We start from the raw sequence: 19,005 nt of genomic DNA, 5'->3' as shown, positions 1-19,005 counted from the left end.
CTTCCATGGACTGAACCATTTAGGTTCACTGAATCTCCCCTTAGAAGCGTGTTTGCTTTTTACCTGCGAGGAGATGCTTGTGATGCTGAAACTATTTTAGCAGATTTGGACACGCAAAACGACTCTTTGTTTTGAACGAATCGGTGGATGAATCATTCAGTGACTCACAAAAAGACAAGTCGCTACCTGCTGTGATGTACACCTCAAGTATCCGTGAATGAATCTTTTTGGTGAACACGAACACACTCAACAGATTCGAATCACTGAGATGAATCAAAATCCCTATCATCACTAGAAGGCAGATCCGGCTTTAGGACCCAGACGACTTTCAATCATTTGAACGAATGGCACCTGTTGCGTTCAAAGGGAAGCCGGGAGGCCAGCGCTGCTGGTCGCGTGAAACCATCGCGCGCTTAGTGAACCAAATATCTGTAAAACGCGAAGTTACAGAGTAATAATATCCGCCCATCGACTCGCAGCTCAAACAAACGGTGCCGCGTTAGACGAGGAACCGCGTATCTATCTGTATAATCTGCCTCTGGGAGAAGCGCAAGATTGACTGAAATTATTACAGGTAAGTTTTGAAGATTTAATTAAATGAGTCCTTTATTTGTTTCGACGTGTTTCGCGTCATGTCTTTTGCCAACAAAAAATAACCTCGGCGCATATCTTCCTTTCCTCCTTGACATGAGCCGGTTTCATCTTTATTTTTAATAGTAGAAGTTACCCTTTTCTAACACTAAAGCTCCTTTGTCGTTCATCATCCTCATTTATTCGAAAATAAAGCTCCCAGAAGGCTGTGAAAGGTTAAAATTTGTGTTATACTGTAAATATTTTAACCATCATCTATTCTTCGCTCACTTCCTTATCTATTCAGATTAGTTTCGCTTAGTTGTCATGTTGCGTGGCATTAATTTTTGGTTAACTTTAAGGAAGTGTTTGGGGTTTGCGAAATTTGCGAAACACACACATTATTCAGTAAGGAAAAAATGCAGTTTAACCAATATGTTACTTCATAACTTGTGGTTGTAATAATAATGTCCATTTGAGCTCACAATCATTCAGCTGACTCGGTATTGATGCAGGAGAACTAGTTTTAGTTTGAATGGTTGGGTAAGTCTGAACACCTACACAGAAGAATAGCAGAAGTCGGCCTGACTGTCTCTGTTGGCCATCACCCGTCTTGGGATTTGTGATGTAGATGTTTTTAAATAGACTGGTTCCATGGGCACTGAGGTTACTGATTCATTTAACACCATAAGTTCCACTGTACTGACATTTCCTATTTTGAAAGTAATTACTTGAGGTTGAAATGCAAGAATAATAGTGCTTTAAATGCGCCAGTCCTCAAGATGACCATTAAACTCATACCAAGCAGATGGTGAGATCCCGTTTCAGTTAGTCAGATCACAGGCGACGTGTCACAGTTTTGAAGTGCATTTATGCAAAGCTTCCAACGCCACCCATTAAGTGTAGTGGGAGTGTGTGGTGAGCCACCTGCTGCCACGTGGATCCAGCAGGGCGAAGGAAGGATCAGGTGCAGAGGGTGTTTGTTGTCAGGTGAGGTTTGTTTGCTCTGTTGCTGTGATCAGTCTGAGAGTCCACAGTGCAGACTTTCTTTGTTAATTAAGAGTGGGGAATGGTTTGCATTGTTGTGGAGTTTGTGTACATAAACTATCATTTTCCTTCATAAGTGATCATTGTGGTCTGTTTTCACAGTTTGGTGATCGAGATTGGCCAACAGAATGCGTCTGAGACGACGTTTCTCCCCCCTGAAACTTACTGTTCTGGGTGGCACACTTTTTATGGTCATTCTGGTGGTGCTCCAGAGGGACGTTGGCAGCGGTTCTCTTCAGGACCCCTGGCTGAAAGATCTCTCTAACAAAAAGGAGAAGGTATTCGAGATGGTCCGCGGGGCTGTCAATAACTTCGCCTTCCAGATCGGAGCCCCACAGCCCCCATCGGTGGGAGTGGTGCCCACCCCGGACCGAAACTGCCCCCCGGGTTTCTACACTGAGGCAGATCTCAAACCGTGGATTGAGAGACCTCCTCAGGACCCTCAAGCACCGGGAGCCAATGGCGCACCCTTCCAGAAAGCCAGCATGACTGCGGAGGAGGAGAAGGAAAAGCAGGAGGGCATGACCAGGCACTGCTTTAACCAGTTTGCCAGCGACCGAATCTCCTTGCACCGCAGTCTTGGAGATGACACTCGTCCACCCGAGTAAGAATGGGCACATTGTTTGGTGCCATGAGAAAATGTGGAATACAAACAATTCATTCAATTCAGCAACCAATCCCCCATAATAATGATTCCCTTCATAGGTTAAAGTAAGGCAGCACTCATTATGTGTTATGTTTGCTGGCATTTTAGATGCCTTTTAATTTACGTTGACTCATTTGATCCGTTTACACAGAAACATAAGAGTGCAGATTTATCTGTTGATTTAAGGGCTGGGGCTAAAGCCATATAAACGCTGCCCAAACACTCATTGTAGATTAGAGTCTTTACTGTTTTGCTGCTTTGGCAGTTTCTAATCACACATTCACCTGTTGCATCACTGAACAATAGGTTGACGTGTGATGTTTCCCTTTGAATCTTATTATATTTAAACTCTGTTAAGTAACAGGCCATGAGCAATTTGCATACGTCCTCATATTTATAATACTGATAATTACAATGTTTAAACGTGTATTTTGGGAATTATGTTTTAGAATATTACCTTTTGACTTTTTGAGGCGTGTATGTTTGTCAGGGTTATTATAGTTAACTAAAAATAAGCATTTATTTATGCTGGAAGGCAAGATGACATTTCTCATTTACATTTAGTTTAACATGATATACCTAAAATGCCAAAAAACTGAAATAAAAATTTTATAGACATAAACTAAAACTATACATACTCACACATGTATGTTTCGTAAATATGCATTTATATATTTACGTGTGTGTATATATAGTACACGCGCATATACATTTTTTTTCATGTGTCCTTTATAGGTGTGTTGAGCGACGGTTTCGCAGATGTTCTCCACTCCCCACCACGAGTGTTATCATTGTGTTTCATAACGAGGCATGGTCAACACTTCTCCGCACCGTGTACAGTGTGCTGCACACCTCCCCGGCGGCCTTCCTCAAAGAAATCATACTGGTGGATGACGCCAGCGTGGCAGGTGGGCCCGGCCTTATCAGTTCATGCTCTAAAAATTAACTACCTGTAGAATTGATGTCTATATTCTTGGCTTAGTGGCAAACCGTTTTATTTAATGGAATGTTACTTGTATGAGTGCATCTTCAGGTGAATGAAAAATGTCACACACACACAGTAGAAAGATCATGTTAACGATGCCAAAAAATATGTCTGAGGGAACATAAAGGAAGTCATATTGCATTTTAGAGAAAGTATTAATATAAATTTACTGGCAATGAAATACTAATTTGTATTATTAATCTGCAAGTAAGAACTTTTCATTTGTTCAATTGTTCTCATTAATCTCTTCACTGGTTTTAGGTACTTTATTAGTGCTGTGAGTGATGAGATAAAGGAAGTGTATCAGTTCGTTTGAAGTCTCACCACAGGAAGCAACATGCTCTGAATCTATTTTTAGACATTGAAAAATGCCACATTGAACACTTGACAATTGACAGTGTCTTTTGTTCTACAGTTGAAAAATTTGGGGTTGTAAGTCATTTATCCTCATGAAGTATTCATCAAAAATACAGTAAACCAGTAATATAGTGAAATACTATTATATTAAATAACCAGTTTAGTTTTTGTATGTTTTAAATATCTTTAAATTTTAAAATCAAATTAATTTGTGATTGCAAAGCTGAATGTTCAGCAGCCATTACTTCAGAAATCATTCAAATATGCTGATTTGGTGCTCAACAAACTGGATTATTTGAAAAATTATACAAGCAGCATTTATTTGAAACATAAATATATTTACTGTCAATTGATCAATTTAATGTACCCTTGCTGAAAAAAAAAAATCTCAAACCAGGTATTGTTGTTATTATTGGTAGTTTACAATACAGAAGAAACAAAAAACAAGATTACACTAATGTCTGTCTTGTACATTTGCTCTTGTATGTTCTTGCAGAACACCTCCATGAGAAGTTGGATGAGTATGTGAAGTCACTGAAGATCGTGAAGGTAGTGCGGCAGCTGGAGAGGAAGGGCCTCATCACCGCGAGGCTTCTCGGAGCCAGCAAAGCTCAGGGAGAAATCCTCACCTTCCTAGATGCTCACTGTACGTATGTCATCACTCTTCATGACTTGCCCAGCCCAACTCCATTGTCTCACACAGCAGACCAGTTTCTGTGATCACGTCATTAACATCCATTAGTCTTATTTTTTTGCGACTGGATGGAAAGTAGTTTTTCAGGAACCTGCTCTTCAGGTACACAGGCATGAGCTTAAAGTGGTTACTCCCATGATTTTTTTTCTTCTGGCACTCATGTCATTTGCAAAGTTATGTGCTGTGACAAAGGGCTAGTATGTGATGCTTATCTGGTTCGCTTTGAGCCACTGTAGGCGGGATTGAAGCCTAGCAATTTACACCTGCGTAGTGTTTTCTGATGCCTTGTATACGATGAAAGGGTTGAAATATGTGACATGTCATGTCATCTTAGCACATGTGTTTGAGTAGCGTATTTATGAACCCTCTTTTGTCTTGTTTTTGTTGTTACAGGTGAGTGTTTCCATGGCTGGCTCGAGCCTCTCCTTGCTCGTATTGTTGAGGAGCCCACTGCCGTGGTGAGCCCTGAAATCACAACCATTGATTTAAACACTTTCCAGTTCCACAAGCCTGTGGCATCTGCCCGTGCCCATAACAGAGGCAACTTTGACTGGAGTCTCACATTCGGCTGGGAGGCCATTCCAGATTACGAGAACGCTAAACGCAAAGATGAGACATACCCAGTAAAGTAAGTCATGCATGTTTTATTTACATTTTTAACCTGGGTCTAATACGATTTTAGGTGTTCATGTTGTTTTGATTGACACACAAATAATTATCTTTCCCAAGACGGGTGTATTTGCTTTTTCATCAGTTTCCCAAAAATGAAAATTCTGTCTTTTACTCACCCAAAATAAATCTTGACAGGGTGATCGGATGGGGTCTCGTATTACTCTCAGGGTTTTTTGTGATAATAACTTGGCCATTATTCTGTTTGTTTCCTTGTTACTTGCCAAAAACTTAAATGGAAATATTGATCAATCGCAATTCCAGAGAACCATGTATTGCAAAGTTACGAGATGTGTGATTTCCATTGGTTCTGTCTGATATAAGTATTCTGCTGCATCTGAACATGAATGTAACACTGCTGGACATTCACTGTAATTTGTTGCTTTGAATTACACAGTGTGGTGTGTTAATGAAATGCTTGGAATTTTTAAAACCCTGTTCATTCATCATCAGTCACTTTCTGTCAATCCGATTTTTATGAATGAAATGACTTGGCTGGTTGTATCAAGTTTCACAGAGTATCAAATGAACCACTTTCTCTGCGTTTACTATGGCCATGTCTTACAAGAGATTACTACGATTAGGCTACATGTGTCCTCGGCAAATTAAACGGCCTATACTATCATAAAGTACATAATTCATAACCTTTTTGCATACTGTGGGTGGCCATCTTTAACAAGTGCAGCAGAATTGCACATTTAAGATGCATGATGTCACATACACATCTTATGTCGCTACATTGTTTGTATATACAGTCTGTTTTCATAATTCAATTCAAATTTATTTGTATAGCGCTTTTAATGATACAAATCGTTGCAAAGCAACTCTACAGGAATTTAAGTTTCCACAATATATTTATATATTGCAGAACCTTAATATGTTTGACTTATGGCAAAATTTGGTAATTCTGTATGTTGTCTGAGCTTTGGCATCCTCTGAAGTCCTCTGAGGGGTTGGCATTATCTTTTCTCAGGTGTTCGGTCATCTCGGATCATTTAAGGGTTTATATATCACTTAATGCATTATTATGAATGCATAATGCTTTTTAATAATCATAACGGCAATTATGCTTGCCTGTTTGTGGTTATAACTTATAATGTAAGATGATTTATAATATTATGAACAAGTGTTATAGCCACTTAGGTTATAATAGATTATAGTTCCAATAGTTGTGTTGTAAATCTTCTTTGTTGACCTTAAAATCTGCACCGTATATTTCTACATCATTTGTATTAACTTTTTGCATAGCCTCTGTTTTAAAAAAGAAAATATTTCCCTCTTTGTTAGTTTTATGTTGGAAAAATATATTAAGATAAAGAGCAAACTGCAAATTCCAGCTGAAGTGTGACATTGATGGCTAAATAAAAAAAGTAGAACTAACTTTCCTAAAATGAACAACTAAATATTAAATAACCAATGCATTTAATAACTTTTTTTTTCTGCATACCAGTGTTTTTTTTTTTTCCCAGTTGAAAAGTAATAGGATCTGACACCGGCTCTCTGGCTACAAATCCTGCTGATTGTATTTGTCCTGTTCTTTCTTTCAGGACTCCAACATTTGCTGGTGGTTTGTTTTCTATATCTAAGGCCTATTTTGAGAAAATTGGGACCTACGATGACAAAATGGAGATATGGGGCGGAGAAAACGTTGAGATGTCTTTCAGGGTCAGTTCTAATGCTTTCAGAATTCACCTGCAGCCATAATAATGAGATCTGTTAAAATGTGGATGTTTTGTGCTGTCAGGTGTGGCAGTGTGGCGGACAGTTGGAGATAATCCCCTGCTCTGTCGTGGGTCATGTGTTCCGCACCAAGAGTCCTCACACCTTTCCCAAAGGTACAGAGGTCATTACACGTAACCAGGTGCGCTTGGCTGAGGTGTGGATGGACGACTACAAGACGATTTACTATCGACGCAGCCAAAGTGCAGCTAAAATGGCCGAAGATGTAAGAACTACTTTCGCTTTCAAAGGATTAAAACATTAACCTTGTGTTTGTGGATATATAGTATATCCACTAAGTGTAAGCACAGAGCATATGACTAACTGCATGACTTTTACTTCCTGTATGGTTGTGTAGAAAAACTACGGTGATATATCTGACCGTTTGAAACTCAGAGAATCCTTACAATGCAAGAACTTTTCTTGGTACCTAACCAATGTCTACCCAGAAGCCTTTGTCCCTGATCTCACCCCTGTCAAGTTTGGAGCTGTAAGTGCAACATTTATGACGATTAGCCATTTTTAATACGGTCTGGGACTAACCGTTTATTATTTTTATTTGTGTGTATGTAGCTCAAGAATAGGGGATCACAGCAATGTCTGGATGTTGGAGAAAGTAACAATGGGGGAAAGCCTGTGATTATGTATGTATGTCACAACATGGGCGGCAATCAGGTATAGTGCCATCACTTTCATTCACGTTGATATTAAGAGGAGAGGTGCTCTTAAAGGCATTTTGACTATGGTTTACTTCTTGATCCAAAGAGAACAGATGTTGATCAGATCATGTTTGTTTTCAGTACTTTGAATATACATCACATAAGGAGCTGAGGCATAACATAGGGAAACAGCTCTGCCTGTACGCGTCTCCTTACCCAGAGCCAGTGAAGATTGAGCTCTGTACGCTGAAGGGCAAAGGCAGCAGTTTGTCTCCGGAACAAGAATGGGTGTTCACAGAAGTAAGTGTCCTCTCAGAACAGAACTGGTCTTTCTTCATTTTTGCTGTCTCCGTTTGTTATCAGTTTGTAAAGTCTGTCCCCTTTTACTTACTGTCTGTTGCAATACTATTTAGCAGGTGAACTTGATCAAACACTAATGATGTCATGTCTCCAAAAATATGTTGTATTTAAGAATGTTAGAAGTGTTGTATATTAATGTAAACGACTGCTCAAAAGTGAATGGTCAGGTTTTTTTATTTATTTTAATGTTTTTTTTGTTTTTCAGTTCATTAATCTGTTTTGATTTTATGTATTTAAATTAAACATTTCATTCAGTAGGGACGCATTAAATTAATCAAGTGACCGTAAAGACACTAATATTTCTGTTATAAATAAACGCTGTTCTTTGGAACTTTTCTGTTCATCAGAGAATCATGAAAAAGATGGAAAATGTTTCCACAAATTTAAGCTATTTTAAGAATTAAGAAGCGTTTCTTGAGCACCAAATCCGCATATTATAATGATTTCTGAATGATCAAGTTACACTGAAGACTGGAGTAATGGCTGCTGAATTTCTTTTTTTTTAATTGTTTGAATTTCACAGTATAACTGTTTATTATATTTTGGGATCAATGCATACAGCCTTGGTGAGAATAAGAGACTTCTTTCAAACACTTTTACAAATCTTACTGTCCCCAAATTTTTCAACTGTAGTGTGCTGTATGTTTATTTATATTATAATATTAGAATGAATAATTAAATAATGCTGTCTTTAAGCAAAGGGTAAGAAAACCAAATACAGCATTCAGTATCCAGATATTTACGTTAGATTTTCAAGTCAACTTTTCACCTAAATCTATGAGTTTAAATCCATCCAGACGAGTAACTAGTTTTATTTGATTTTTTTTCTCTCTTATTCATGCTATGTTCATTTTAGGAGGACCTGCTGAAGAATCCATCCTCTGGAAAGTGCCTCCATAAGAAAGGAGACAAGATATTAATGAGCCCCTGCAATCCAGAAGACCATCACCAGCAGTGGACTTTCAGTTGACCTCGCACTCCAATTGAGGAGCAAGGACGTTCACTCCCATAAGACCCACGAGGGAGGGCCAGCAGCTACAGCTCAGGCTGACAAACTCTCTATAGGCCCGAGCGGATGCACTGGTACTGTATTGGATAGTTCATATCCATAAGCTCCTAAAGACATTATGATCAGACTGGGGTCAGGATGCTCAGGGAAGAAAAAGTAGAGATCATGCACATCAACCCACTGGAGCATCACAGAGTGAACAATCCAGCAGCAAGATTGTTTACTTGATGCAATTTATTGCCTTATTGATGATGTTTACTGCTGTTTTTAAATGGTGTAGGTTTTATTTATTTTTAAAGAAATGGAAAATTAAATATTTTTGGAACATTGTTCGTGTTAAGGCCAATGAACGTCCGGCCTTGCCAATGATACATGCGATGTTCGTATGATCATTTGCACATGCTGCAGGGGATGAGGGTTTTCTTCAGCTAGTAAACGGTCTCAAGACAGCAGTAGTTTCAGATCCTTCTCTCGTGTTTTTGAAGCCGTCAGTATGTATAAAGCAGCATGTGGCTTGCATTGCTTGATTTGTTTCAGTGTGCTGAGGTCTTTTGGGGGAAATCATGCTCTAATAATGTATACATGTAATTAACAGTTTCATCCTCTTCACTTCTACATTATTCTTCTTTATGAATTTTGACCACACAGATTTATTCATTAATAATTGGAATTATTTGATGTATAAAAAGACACGCTGCCAGATCATTTGCTTCTGTTGTTTTTCAAATGTTCACCAGTTTATGATTCTTAAGGGCCACTGTCCTGCAGCATTTATCTCCAACACTGATCAAGCACACCTGCGTGTAATCTTCAGGTAATCCTGAAGACCTGATTAGCTTGTGTAGGTGTGTTCTACTGGGTTTGGAGCTAAACTCCTACAGGAGCAGACTTGGAGAACTAGCTGCTGTTATCATCACAATGAACTTGTGATAACTTAATATTGACCACTATTGTGATCGGCAAAAGAAATAAAGCAACAGCAACAACAAAAAAGCTTCCAAAACTTTCTTTCATTGTTTTACGGAGGTCCTTTATTCTTTTTTTCATGATTTTACAACGGTAGCAGTTCTAGTCCCAGCAAACAATGACCTGGCGGTCCACCAGCGTTTTTTGGGCGGCACAAATTCAGCGGCTTAACATGGTCGGACCACCGTCGGCACACCATCGGAGAGCCGGCCAATCTAAAAATGCTGTCGGTCAGCTGGCGTTTTTTGGGTGGCACGCCACCAGCGGTTTGCCGCAGCTGGGCCTCCGTCGGTACACCAGTGGCAAGAAGAGGGTCTGTCCTGTGTTCTAATGAGCTCTTATATGACATCTTTGTTTTATAATATATTTAAAATGTATGTTTTACATTACATTTTTACAGTATTACAGTTAAAATGAATCTGAAGCACTGAATAAAAATAGTGAGAGAATTAACTAATTATTATTGTTCAGTATAAAAATACTGCAAGCACGTTTTTAAATTAAATACATTGTTTGAATGATCATAAAAACAACAGTACAAAATCATACATCTCATAAAAATAACAAAAATATATGATAAAATAAAAATAAAAGTGCTAATTTGCCCCACTGTCACGTGCGGTTTCCAGTTTACACCTATGTTATAGAGCTACAAAACGATTAAAATCCAAAATTTTATCAAATTATTATTTTTAGTTGTTTGTTTATTTAAATGCTGCGTGGCTGTGACGTGATTTGATGGACGCGCGCTGAGTCTCAATCAAACGCTGCAGAGCGGGAGTTACCATGGAAACGGCCACAACTCTCCAACTGACAGCTGCAACACTCCGTCTCTCGCTGCTGTTTTCACCGTTTTCGGGTGAGTTTAGTACCTAAAGTCACACAAATATTACATACAACTGTTCCTGACACTTTTCTTACTATTAATTGACACGTTTCTGTTGAATATTTAGGTCATAAAGACAGTTTAGTGTCTTCGAAAAAGTCCGTTAGCATCTCGACTGTTTTCAGACAAGGTATGCTAACTGGTATGCTAACTCTGTATATTGAGCTCTGATTTATCAAAGTTTTCACTTTTCATCACATGTTTATGTGTAACGTTAGATGGGAAGTTGTAATAGCTTTGTAAAGGTTTTTTCAATCGCTTACTAGAATTAAATTAATTTATTTAGCCTAAAATATGGGCTGTATCTTTCCTGTTAATCAGTGAGCGTGAATTAACTGAATCTAATTAAAATGTGATTTGATATTTTATGGCAAGCTATTATTGATAAAAATTGTTCTGTGGTTTCAGGAATAACACTTCTGCAACAGATTAGAAGCTCCAAGATAACTATATTTCTGAAGGAAGTTGCTGACAGAGATGTGGGAAACAGGTAACATTAAGCTGAGAAAGATCATTAAATCACTTCATATGCATTTTTTCATTACATATTTGCATGTATCATGATCCATCTGTTACACTTCTTTATTAAAGTTATTCTAAGAAGGTTTTGACATCCAAACATGAGTGAGTGATGTTAAAATGTATTTTATTTCTGTGATCAGAGCTGGATTTTCGGCCTCATTACTCTTCAGTTTTACATGATCATTCAGAAATCATTCTAATATGCTGATTTGCTGCTCAGGAAAATATTTCTGATTTGTATTTTGTTTGTGTGTTATTTTTTTATTTTTTAGGATTCATTGATGAACAAAGTTGAAAAGTAACAGTGTCTATTTGAAACAAAAATATTTACTCTCACTTCTCATCAATTTAATGCATCCTTGCTGTATAAAAATATGAATTTCTTAAACCTCACTGACTGCAAATTTTTGAACAGTATTGTACACTACCATTTAAAGGTCTGGAATCTATTTAACAATGAATCATGGAACAAAAATCAGTTTACACTAAAATGTTTATCAGCACATCTGTTTTGATAATAATCAGAAATGTTTCTTGAGCAGCAAATCAACATATCAAATTTATTTTTGAAGGATCATGTGACACTGAAAACTAGAGTAATGATGCCAATTCAGATTTGATCACAGCAATAAATTACAATTTTAACATATCCAATTAAAAACAGTTCTCTTGAATTGTAATATTTCACAATGTTATAGTTTTAATGCGTTTTTTAATTTCTCTTTTACAATAAATATAGCTGTGGTGAGTAAAAGAGACTTCTTTCAAAGCTGCAAAATATCCTACTGACTTTTGAACAGTTGTGTAAATTACAGTTATGATGTTCCTCTCACTTCAATAATACTGTGGCATATGTAGAGTATGTCTGTTCTCTGAATACTGAGGACAAATGATATGCTTACGAAGGGATATAGAATAAAATCGGATTGCGATTTAACCAAATTATAGCAAAGTAAGTTAAATAATGTCACAAAACTCTGGACTATTGACAGTACCCAGAATATCAGACTCCAGTAAAGGAAGTAGGGGTGGGCAACGATTAACGATTTTATCACGATTCTTTGTCATGTTGGTTTTACAAGTTGTCTGAGCATTACAGCCAAACTAGAAAGACAAAGCCTTTCAAGGTAACAAAAAAAAAAAGACATGGCAGATATTTAGGCCAAAGTGGGCGAAGATAAAAATCTTTGTCATTATTTTATATTTCTTATTAAAAAATAAGAACAAAGATGCACATTACAAATACACATAATATACAAATAAAACAAACAGTGCTTTATTTTCAGGTACAATCGGTGCATTTAGCTGGAGCATTCAATGAAATTAAATGAACAAATATAAAAATAAAACACTACATAGACTGATTCCTAAAGCAACTGTATTAAAGTTTTTCAGTCAAGAATAGTGAGTGATTTTTCTCTTTGGGTTTTGTTATATGGAGGACCAAACCTGCATAAATTAAATATGATATATATTATATTATATTATGATATATAATATATTAATAAATAAATAAATGTGATAATAGGAAAATGAATAAACGACTTGATAAAATAAATATGATTAATTTCTAACAAAATATGATTTTCCCCCCTTAATTTATTTTCTGCTTTTATACATTTATAAAAAAAATTTACTTTTATTTTTTCACTAATTCTTTTTTAATGTATTTTTATTATTTATACATTTATTTTGAGACTTATTTATATATAGTCGGAGTCAGACACCCAGAGGATGGTTGGTTTCTAGTCTAATAACTGGGTGTCATCACCCTAGGGTCTGACGTCGATGGTTCCAGGCTTCAGCTTCCTGTTTTTATTTCAGGAAAATATTTTAAATATTTCGGCACTAATGCGAATAACGTTCGGTGAAAATAACTTACAACTCTCCAGCTGATCTGCCACATCCTGTAGCAAACTGGACAATGAATTACTACTTGCCGCTATTTTCTTTGAAAACTCATCTCTATCGCTTAGCTGGGCTGACGATGCGACGCGTGAACTCTCAACCAATGATGCACTGAAGCTAGACAAGGACCACCTTCCTCATTTACATGTTACACACGGAAAAGTAAAAATAAATGAATAAATAAATACATGTGGGAATAAATCATTCGAAAAAAAAATGAATGCATAAATATATAAATAAATCTCAAAATAAATGTATAAATAATAAAAATACATTAAAAAGAATTAGTGAAAAAATAAAAGTTAAAAAAAATGTTTATAAATGTATAAAAGCAGAAAATAAATTAAGGGGGGGGGGGTACTTTATTACAAATTAATCATATTTATTTTATCAAGTCGTTTATTAATTTTCCTATTGTCACATTTATTTATCTATTTATTCATTAATATATTTATTTATTCATATTTAATTTATGCAGGTTTGGTCCTCCATATTGTTAATGTTAAATGAATAGTTCCCCAAAAATAAATATTCTGTCATCTGTCTGTCAATTCTGTCATAATGTTGTATTTTTATACCGTCATTTATTCAAAAGTTGTTTTAAACCTGAATGAGTTTCTTTCTTCTGCTGAACATAAATGCTATTTTGAAGAAGGTGGAAAACCAATCAGTTGCTGGTCCATAGGATTGTTCTTTCCTATCAAAGTCAATGTGGACCAGCAACTGTTTGGTTACCCTCATTCTTCAAAATATCTTATTTTGGGTTCAGCACAATAAGTTAATAGAGGTTTGGGAGAACATGTGAGTGAGTAAATAATGACAGAAATAAAATTTTAGGGTGAACTATCCCTTTAATGACAGTCGACAGCATGTTTAGTGTCCTGTCCCTTTAAGACCTACACGCATCTAATATACAGGCACGCATCTTTTTCTCTCTTAACTATATTTACTTTCATTTTAGAGATAACCAACTGAGTCTGTATGTAAACCTTGTGTGTTTTGACAGTATTAGCGCAAAATATAAGTTAGTTGAGTAATCAGGCGCTGTTAGACAGGCGTTTTAGTGTGCGTGCTTCAGGTGTATGCACTCAGAAAAAGCGCACATCAGACCAGCGCGCGAATGAAACATTTAACCAGCAAGGCTTGTGTGCAAATAATGTACTTTTGCGATCGCGAATAAGTGCAGTGTCTTGTCAGAGTAACTCTACTGCTGTATGTCCTGTTGTACAGTATATAGAGACAGAGGAGCCAGAACTGTATTTGACAATGTGCGCTGTAGCACGATACTACGATATTTCTTCAAAAGCAGATCGTGGAGACATTTTTATCGTCCACGATCAAAAATCGTCATATCGCACACCCCTAAAAGGAAGCAGAGCTTTTTCGTGTTTTAAGGTCACTGCACACTGAGTCCGAAATTTCGGATGCATTTTTCGTATTCGTAATCCTAAAAATTGAACAGAAACCTTGCACACTGAGTCCGATGCGTGTTAATTAATCCGTTGCGAAAAAATTAGCAAAACAGTAGCCTACTGTAACACACTTGAAGAAGGCAACAAGCGTGATTGATTTTTGGGTTCTTTCGTTTTTTCAGCCAGCAGTTCTTTTACAGATCTCACCACAGCTCCGTGCAACATAATTTTGCGTGAACTACTACTAACTCTTCTCTTTTTCTCTTTCAGGTCTGCTCTGGGATTTTCATCTGGCTACCGTCACCCACTGGACAACCATGGCTTAGCTGTGAGTATGCAAAAAATTGATGCATGTACTGAATATTTTAACAAATAAAACAATAATAGTTGAACAGACATTACAAAGAAAAATTAATATATTTGGGGGGCCTAGTTTTTTATACAAAAATGAATCTATCAATATACATATTCTAGATTTCTCCACACTACTAAATGGAGTCTTCAAGCATTGAGGATGATTTTGTTGTCCTCTCGCTTCTTAAAAAACAGAAAGGAAATATTGGGTCCATCCAATCCTGAGATATAGAGAGGATGGAGAGTTCCCCCTCCTTATTAAGGAGCAGCGGGATTATCACGGGCGATTCAAAGTTTACTCCAGGATGTCAGTGTCTCAGTTTGATGCTTTGCTAGTGATACTAGAGCCACATATTAAAAAGAAAACCACCAATTTCTGTGAACTCAGTGTGCAAGGATCTATATACTAGGCATGGGACGATAATCGGTTTCAAGGTATACCGTGGTTTGGAAAAGTCACGGTTTCAAAACCACTAAAATATTTCATTATAACATTTCTGCGGTATGCACAGTTTTTTTTTTTTACATGTTGTCAAAGACAGAAAGTTCAGGACTCCCTCAGTTGTGTGCAGCGAAAAGCATAATGAGTCACACGGCCCCGTACCTCACCGATCCAAATTTAATCTGGGAAAGGGGAACATTCCTGCATCATAACTTGGACTGAAAAATGAATGTGTAGAAAGTGAGCATGTCTCCAAAAACCTTGTTAAGCTACAGGTTTAATGACTGCTTTTTAAATTATTTTGATTATTATTATTATTTTTTAAATTTACAGAAATTGTTTTGATTATGGTTTTGATTATTGAGCTGCAGGTTTAGGCTCACTTTAAGTGACTGCATTTTTATTTTATTTTTTCATTTATAAGGATTTCTTTTTCTTTTTTACAGAAAGTAATTTATTTTTTGATTATTGATTTATTATTTATTGATTATATGAGCTGCAGGTTTAGGCTCACTTAAGTGACTGTACTTAATTTAATTAAGAAGAATTCAATTATTTATTTTAATTATTTAGCTTGACATGTTTACCTTTCCAAAATGTTCTATATGTTTCTTAAAAAAATATATTGTGTTCAGTGGGGAAAAAAGTTGTTGTTTTCTACCCAGACATTTAAAAATAACACATTTTAGACCCATTTTAGCCCATGCCTACTATATACAGTGCTTTGTGCTGCAAGATGAAGTGGATGAACTTGACAATCGCCATTCTGGATTTTGGCGTTCGCTTGTACGGTGGCTCTGAACTGTCAAAACACCTCTCAAAATGCTTCCTACTGATGCGAGAAACGGAAAAAAATCAAACCCGATCCAATTTTTTTTTTTATGACGGACGAAAATTTCGGATGCGTTTTTCTTTTTTTTCACATTCCCCATCCTTTCCTATCAAAATGCATGCTACGGATGCGAATATCGAACCTGATCCGAATTTTTTTTGACGGACGAAAATTTCGGAGGCAGTGCGCAAACGTGATTGACACAATGTGAGATCGTATTTATTTTTTAACGTGTGAAAATTTCAGATGAAAATTTCGGACTCAGTGTGCAGTGATCTTTACTCTTAAACTCTCGAATAGCCTTCTGATTATGTTTGGAGCGCAGACACACTCTCTCTGTTTAAATCTAGATTAAAAATACATCTTTTTTAGTCAAGCATTTACATAACACATCTCATAACCTTGTACTCTAAATAAATGAAATAATATGAACAGCATCTATGCTAATCCTTTTCCTTTTGTTTTCCTGTCTATCTCTCAGGTTGCCCATCCCAATGTTACTACATCTTGGATCCAGCCTCACTTGTGGTGACTTCAGATGATGCCAACACTCATGAAGACTCCAGATGATGGCAACTAAAGATGAACATACCAACCTGACACATATTATGTATTGTAATCATTGCCTTAAAGCATACGTTGAGTGATTTTCAACCCACTTTGTATTGTTACTATGATGGTAATATATGTGAACTAACAATGTTTAATCTTTCTCTAAGCCCAATAATGTTTTGCATTATCTGAATATTGTTTATTTACATATTACAGACTTTGTGACAGTATGAAGTGGATTTAAATTCACCAAACTTACCCTTTTAATGTTTGTCTGTTTAACTGAACATGACTTTGAACAAATAACTTGTATTATCTTAGAGTTATTGACATATGGACGTTAATTTGTTTCCAGAAGATGCTCCCCTTTGAGTCACAGTCACCTCTGGTTGTTTAAAGGAATTTTTTATTATTATTGTAACCTTGAAATATGCATTTTCTAAAGCAGCTTTGATTGTGAAAAGCATTGTACCCATGTTTTTACTAGGGTAAATCTAGTAACCATAACTGTAGTAACTAGTTTATTTATTTATTTTTCCTCAAATAAAGGTTTTGATATCATGGTTCTACTATAGTAATATTTTAGTAAGGCTGGAGTAAAACTGGTAACCATAGTGTTTGAAACCAAGGTAAAGTTTAGGTTTAGTACTATGCTGTAATAAGACCATGAATTTACTACAACAATCATAGTTAAACCATGGTTAAATTTGTGGTTGACTTTTGTATATGGACATATGTGAATCGAATGCTTCTATTTGAAAGTCACATTGGATAAAACCATCTGATAAATATACTGTAAATGCATTTGCATGTTTAATCTGTTCACTGAAAATAAATTTGGAATTGCGATTTTACATTGTTTTTGATCCATTATTGTGTGCAAGAATATTTTGGTTAGCGTAATTGAACTGATTATGAACCACGGACCGACCGTGGACCGCCAGCATACAGTAATTATAAACCAGCGGCTCGTCAGAGGACCGCTGTCGGAAAAGCGGTGGCTGCCGCTGGTGGTCCGCTGGAATAACGATGAGCAAAACGCCGGTGAACCGCTGGCGGCGTCCGCCGGTGGGCCGCCGACTTTGACTCCGGTGGGCCACCAGTGGCCCGCTGGTCTTATGTTAGCTGGGGTTGATATGCTATTTTAGTGAATTATAGAAATTTAGAGTTTTTTTGGGTCTGTTTAGCGTATATTACAGGAGCCTTTTTGAATAAAATGATTTATTAGGTGGTCATCGTGGTAGCTTTGTGGCCAACAGTTGTGAGAGCATTTCTCTCGTTCACCGATAGATAGCAGTCTGCGGCATATTTCTATTTAGAGGATTGTAAAAATAAGCTCTGAGAAACTGAAGTGTGTTCCTGGAAGAGCTGTAAATACGGGTAACATGCTTTCACTGATAAGGTAATCCTAAAACGTGGCGTGAGAGTTCGTGCTGTTTAGCCAGCATGTTTAATACGATCGTTTGTGCCAAGTCTTGTTAAATCTCAAACTGCAGCGCTCTGTGTTTGTATAGATGCTTTTCAACCTTTATCTCTTATTTTTCCATGGTTACGCCAAAACACCAACTGTTGTCAAATCTATTTAATCGTAAATGGCCAGTCAGTTATCAATATCAATTTCACAAAGGTATTTTTGTGGCAGCTGTCTATTTACAGTACATTGTGTTTCGATGGATACATCAGGAAACAAGTGTTCTGACATCAACAGCAGGTGCACACAGACACTACTGAATGCTGTGATCCAAGAGGAAGTGCTTTTTCTGTCTTACTGTAAATGTGGAAACGAATTTAACTTCCTCTTTTTGGTGTTGCGCGAGATAATCTGTTTGCTTGTTCATATGCAGAATTATCATTGCGTGAGTGATTCTTTTGTAACTCACAACATGGTCCATAGTGTGATAACGTTGATTATGCTTCAGCTGAACTTGCTGCGGTTTAAAATGTTTAGCCAAAAAAACTAAAATTATCTTTGTAAAGATCTAACTGGACAATTAAATAAAATAAAAAATATTAAAAATATAATATACAAAAGTGCAAAATTATTAAAAAGTGTGCTGTTTTGTATTTTGAGTATAGTGATGTCATGATTGTAGGGCTTAGCTATGTATCTAGGTGAAAGGGGAACATTGTCAGTGATATTCAACAGAGGATCTTACATAAGTAGGTTTTTGGAATCCTTCTTTTCATCCTCCTTCTCCACCAGGTTGAGGGAGAGAAGACACCCTTTGCCCCTTACAATTAAGATGGGTTATTATTAATTAACCAGGTTAAACATGGTTTAAATCTCATCACAAGGTTATTATGAATAACCTGCAGTTGATCAATGTTTAATCAGCTTGACAGACAATGATGTTACAGATCATCTTTCCCCATAAACCTTTCTTTCTTTGTTTGGTTGCCAGAAGCGGCGATTTGA

At 36.6% G+C, this 19,005-nt stretch overlaps 1 protein-coding gene and 1 long non-coding RNA gene across 3 annotated transcripts; both read left to right on the top strand.

Moving 5' to 3' along the window:
* The first annotated feature begins 270 nt into the window (after positions 1–270).
* On the top strand, positions 271–18,582 carry LOC306859572 (polypeptide N-acetylgalactosaminyltransferase 6-like). 2 transcript variants are annotated; one of them, XM_079400669.1, is made up of 12 exons: positions 271–574; positions 1,720–2,221; positions 2,999–3,171; positions 4,102–4,251; positions 4,693–4,927; positions 6,516–6,633; positions 6,713–6,913; positions 7,046–7,177; positions 7,261–7,362; positions 7,488–7,646; positions 8,563–9,786; positions 17,715–18,582. In XM_079400669.1, exons 2-11 carry the CDS (start codon positions 1,746–1,748, stop codon positions 8,674–8,676), a joined length of 1,860 nt encoding a protein of 619 aa, XP_079256795.1. In that variant the 5' UTR covers positions 271–574; positions 1,720–1,745; the 3' UTR covers positions 8,677–9,786; positions 17,715–18,582. The 2 variants fall into 2 exon arrangements, with proteins under 2 accessions (XP_079256795.1, XP_079256796.1); XM_079400670.1 differs by lacking the exon at positions 271–574 and adding an exon at positions 898–1,560.
* LOC306859218 lies at positions 10,467–17,442 on the top strand. Its single transcript, XR_013783284.1, has 5 exons — positions 10,467–10,540; positions 10,635–10,697; positions 10,976–11,057; positions 14,680–14,737; positions 16,519–17,442. It is a non-coding gene; the product is annotated as an uncharacterized lncRNA (long non-coding RNA).
* Positions 18,583–19,005: the final 423 nt, after the last annotated feature.

Source organism: Barbus barbus, assembly GCF_936440315.1.
Source record: "Barbus barbus genome assembly, chromosome: 40".
Lineage (NCBI taxonomy): Eukaryota > Metazoa > Chordata > Actinopteri > Cypriniformes > Cyprinidae > Barbus > Barbus barbus.
The sequence above is the reverse complement of the archived record's forward strand: the minus strand, read 5'-3'. Positions and strand labels throughout refer to the sequence as shown.

Bases quoted from the DNA above. Each gene is read 5' to 3' on its own strand.
- LOC306859572 (XM_079400669.1), top strand. From the start codon at position 1,746: ATGCGTCTGAGACGACGTTTCTCCCCCCTGAAACTTACTGTTCTGGGT. The intron at 4,928-6,515 runs GTAAGTCATGCA...TCTTTCTTTCAG, and splicing joins GATGAGACATACCCAGTAAA to GACTCCAACATTTGCTGGTG. The intron at 7,647-8,562 runs GTAAGTGTCCTC...TGTTCATTTTAG, and splicing joins AAGAATGGGTGTTCACAGAA to GAGGACCTGCTGAAGAATCC.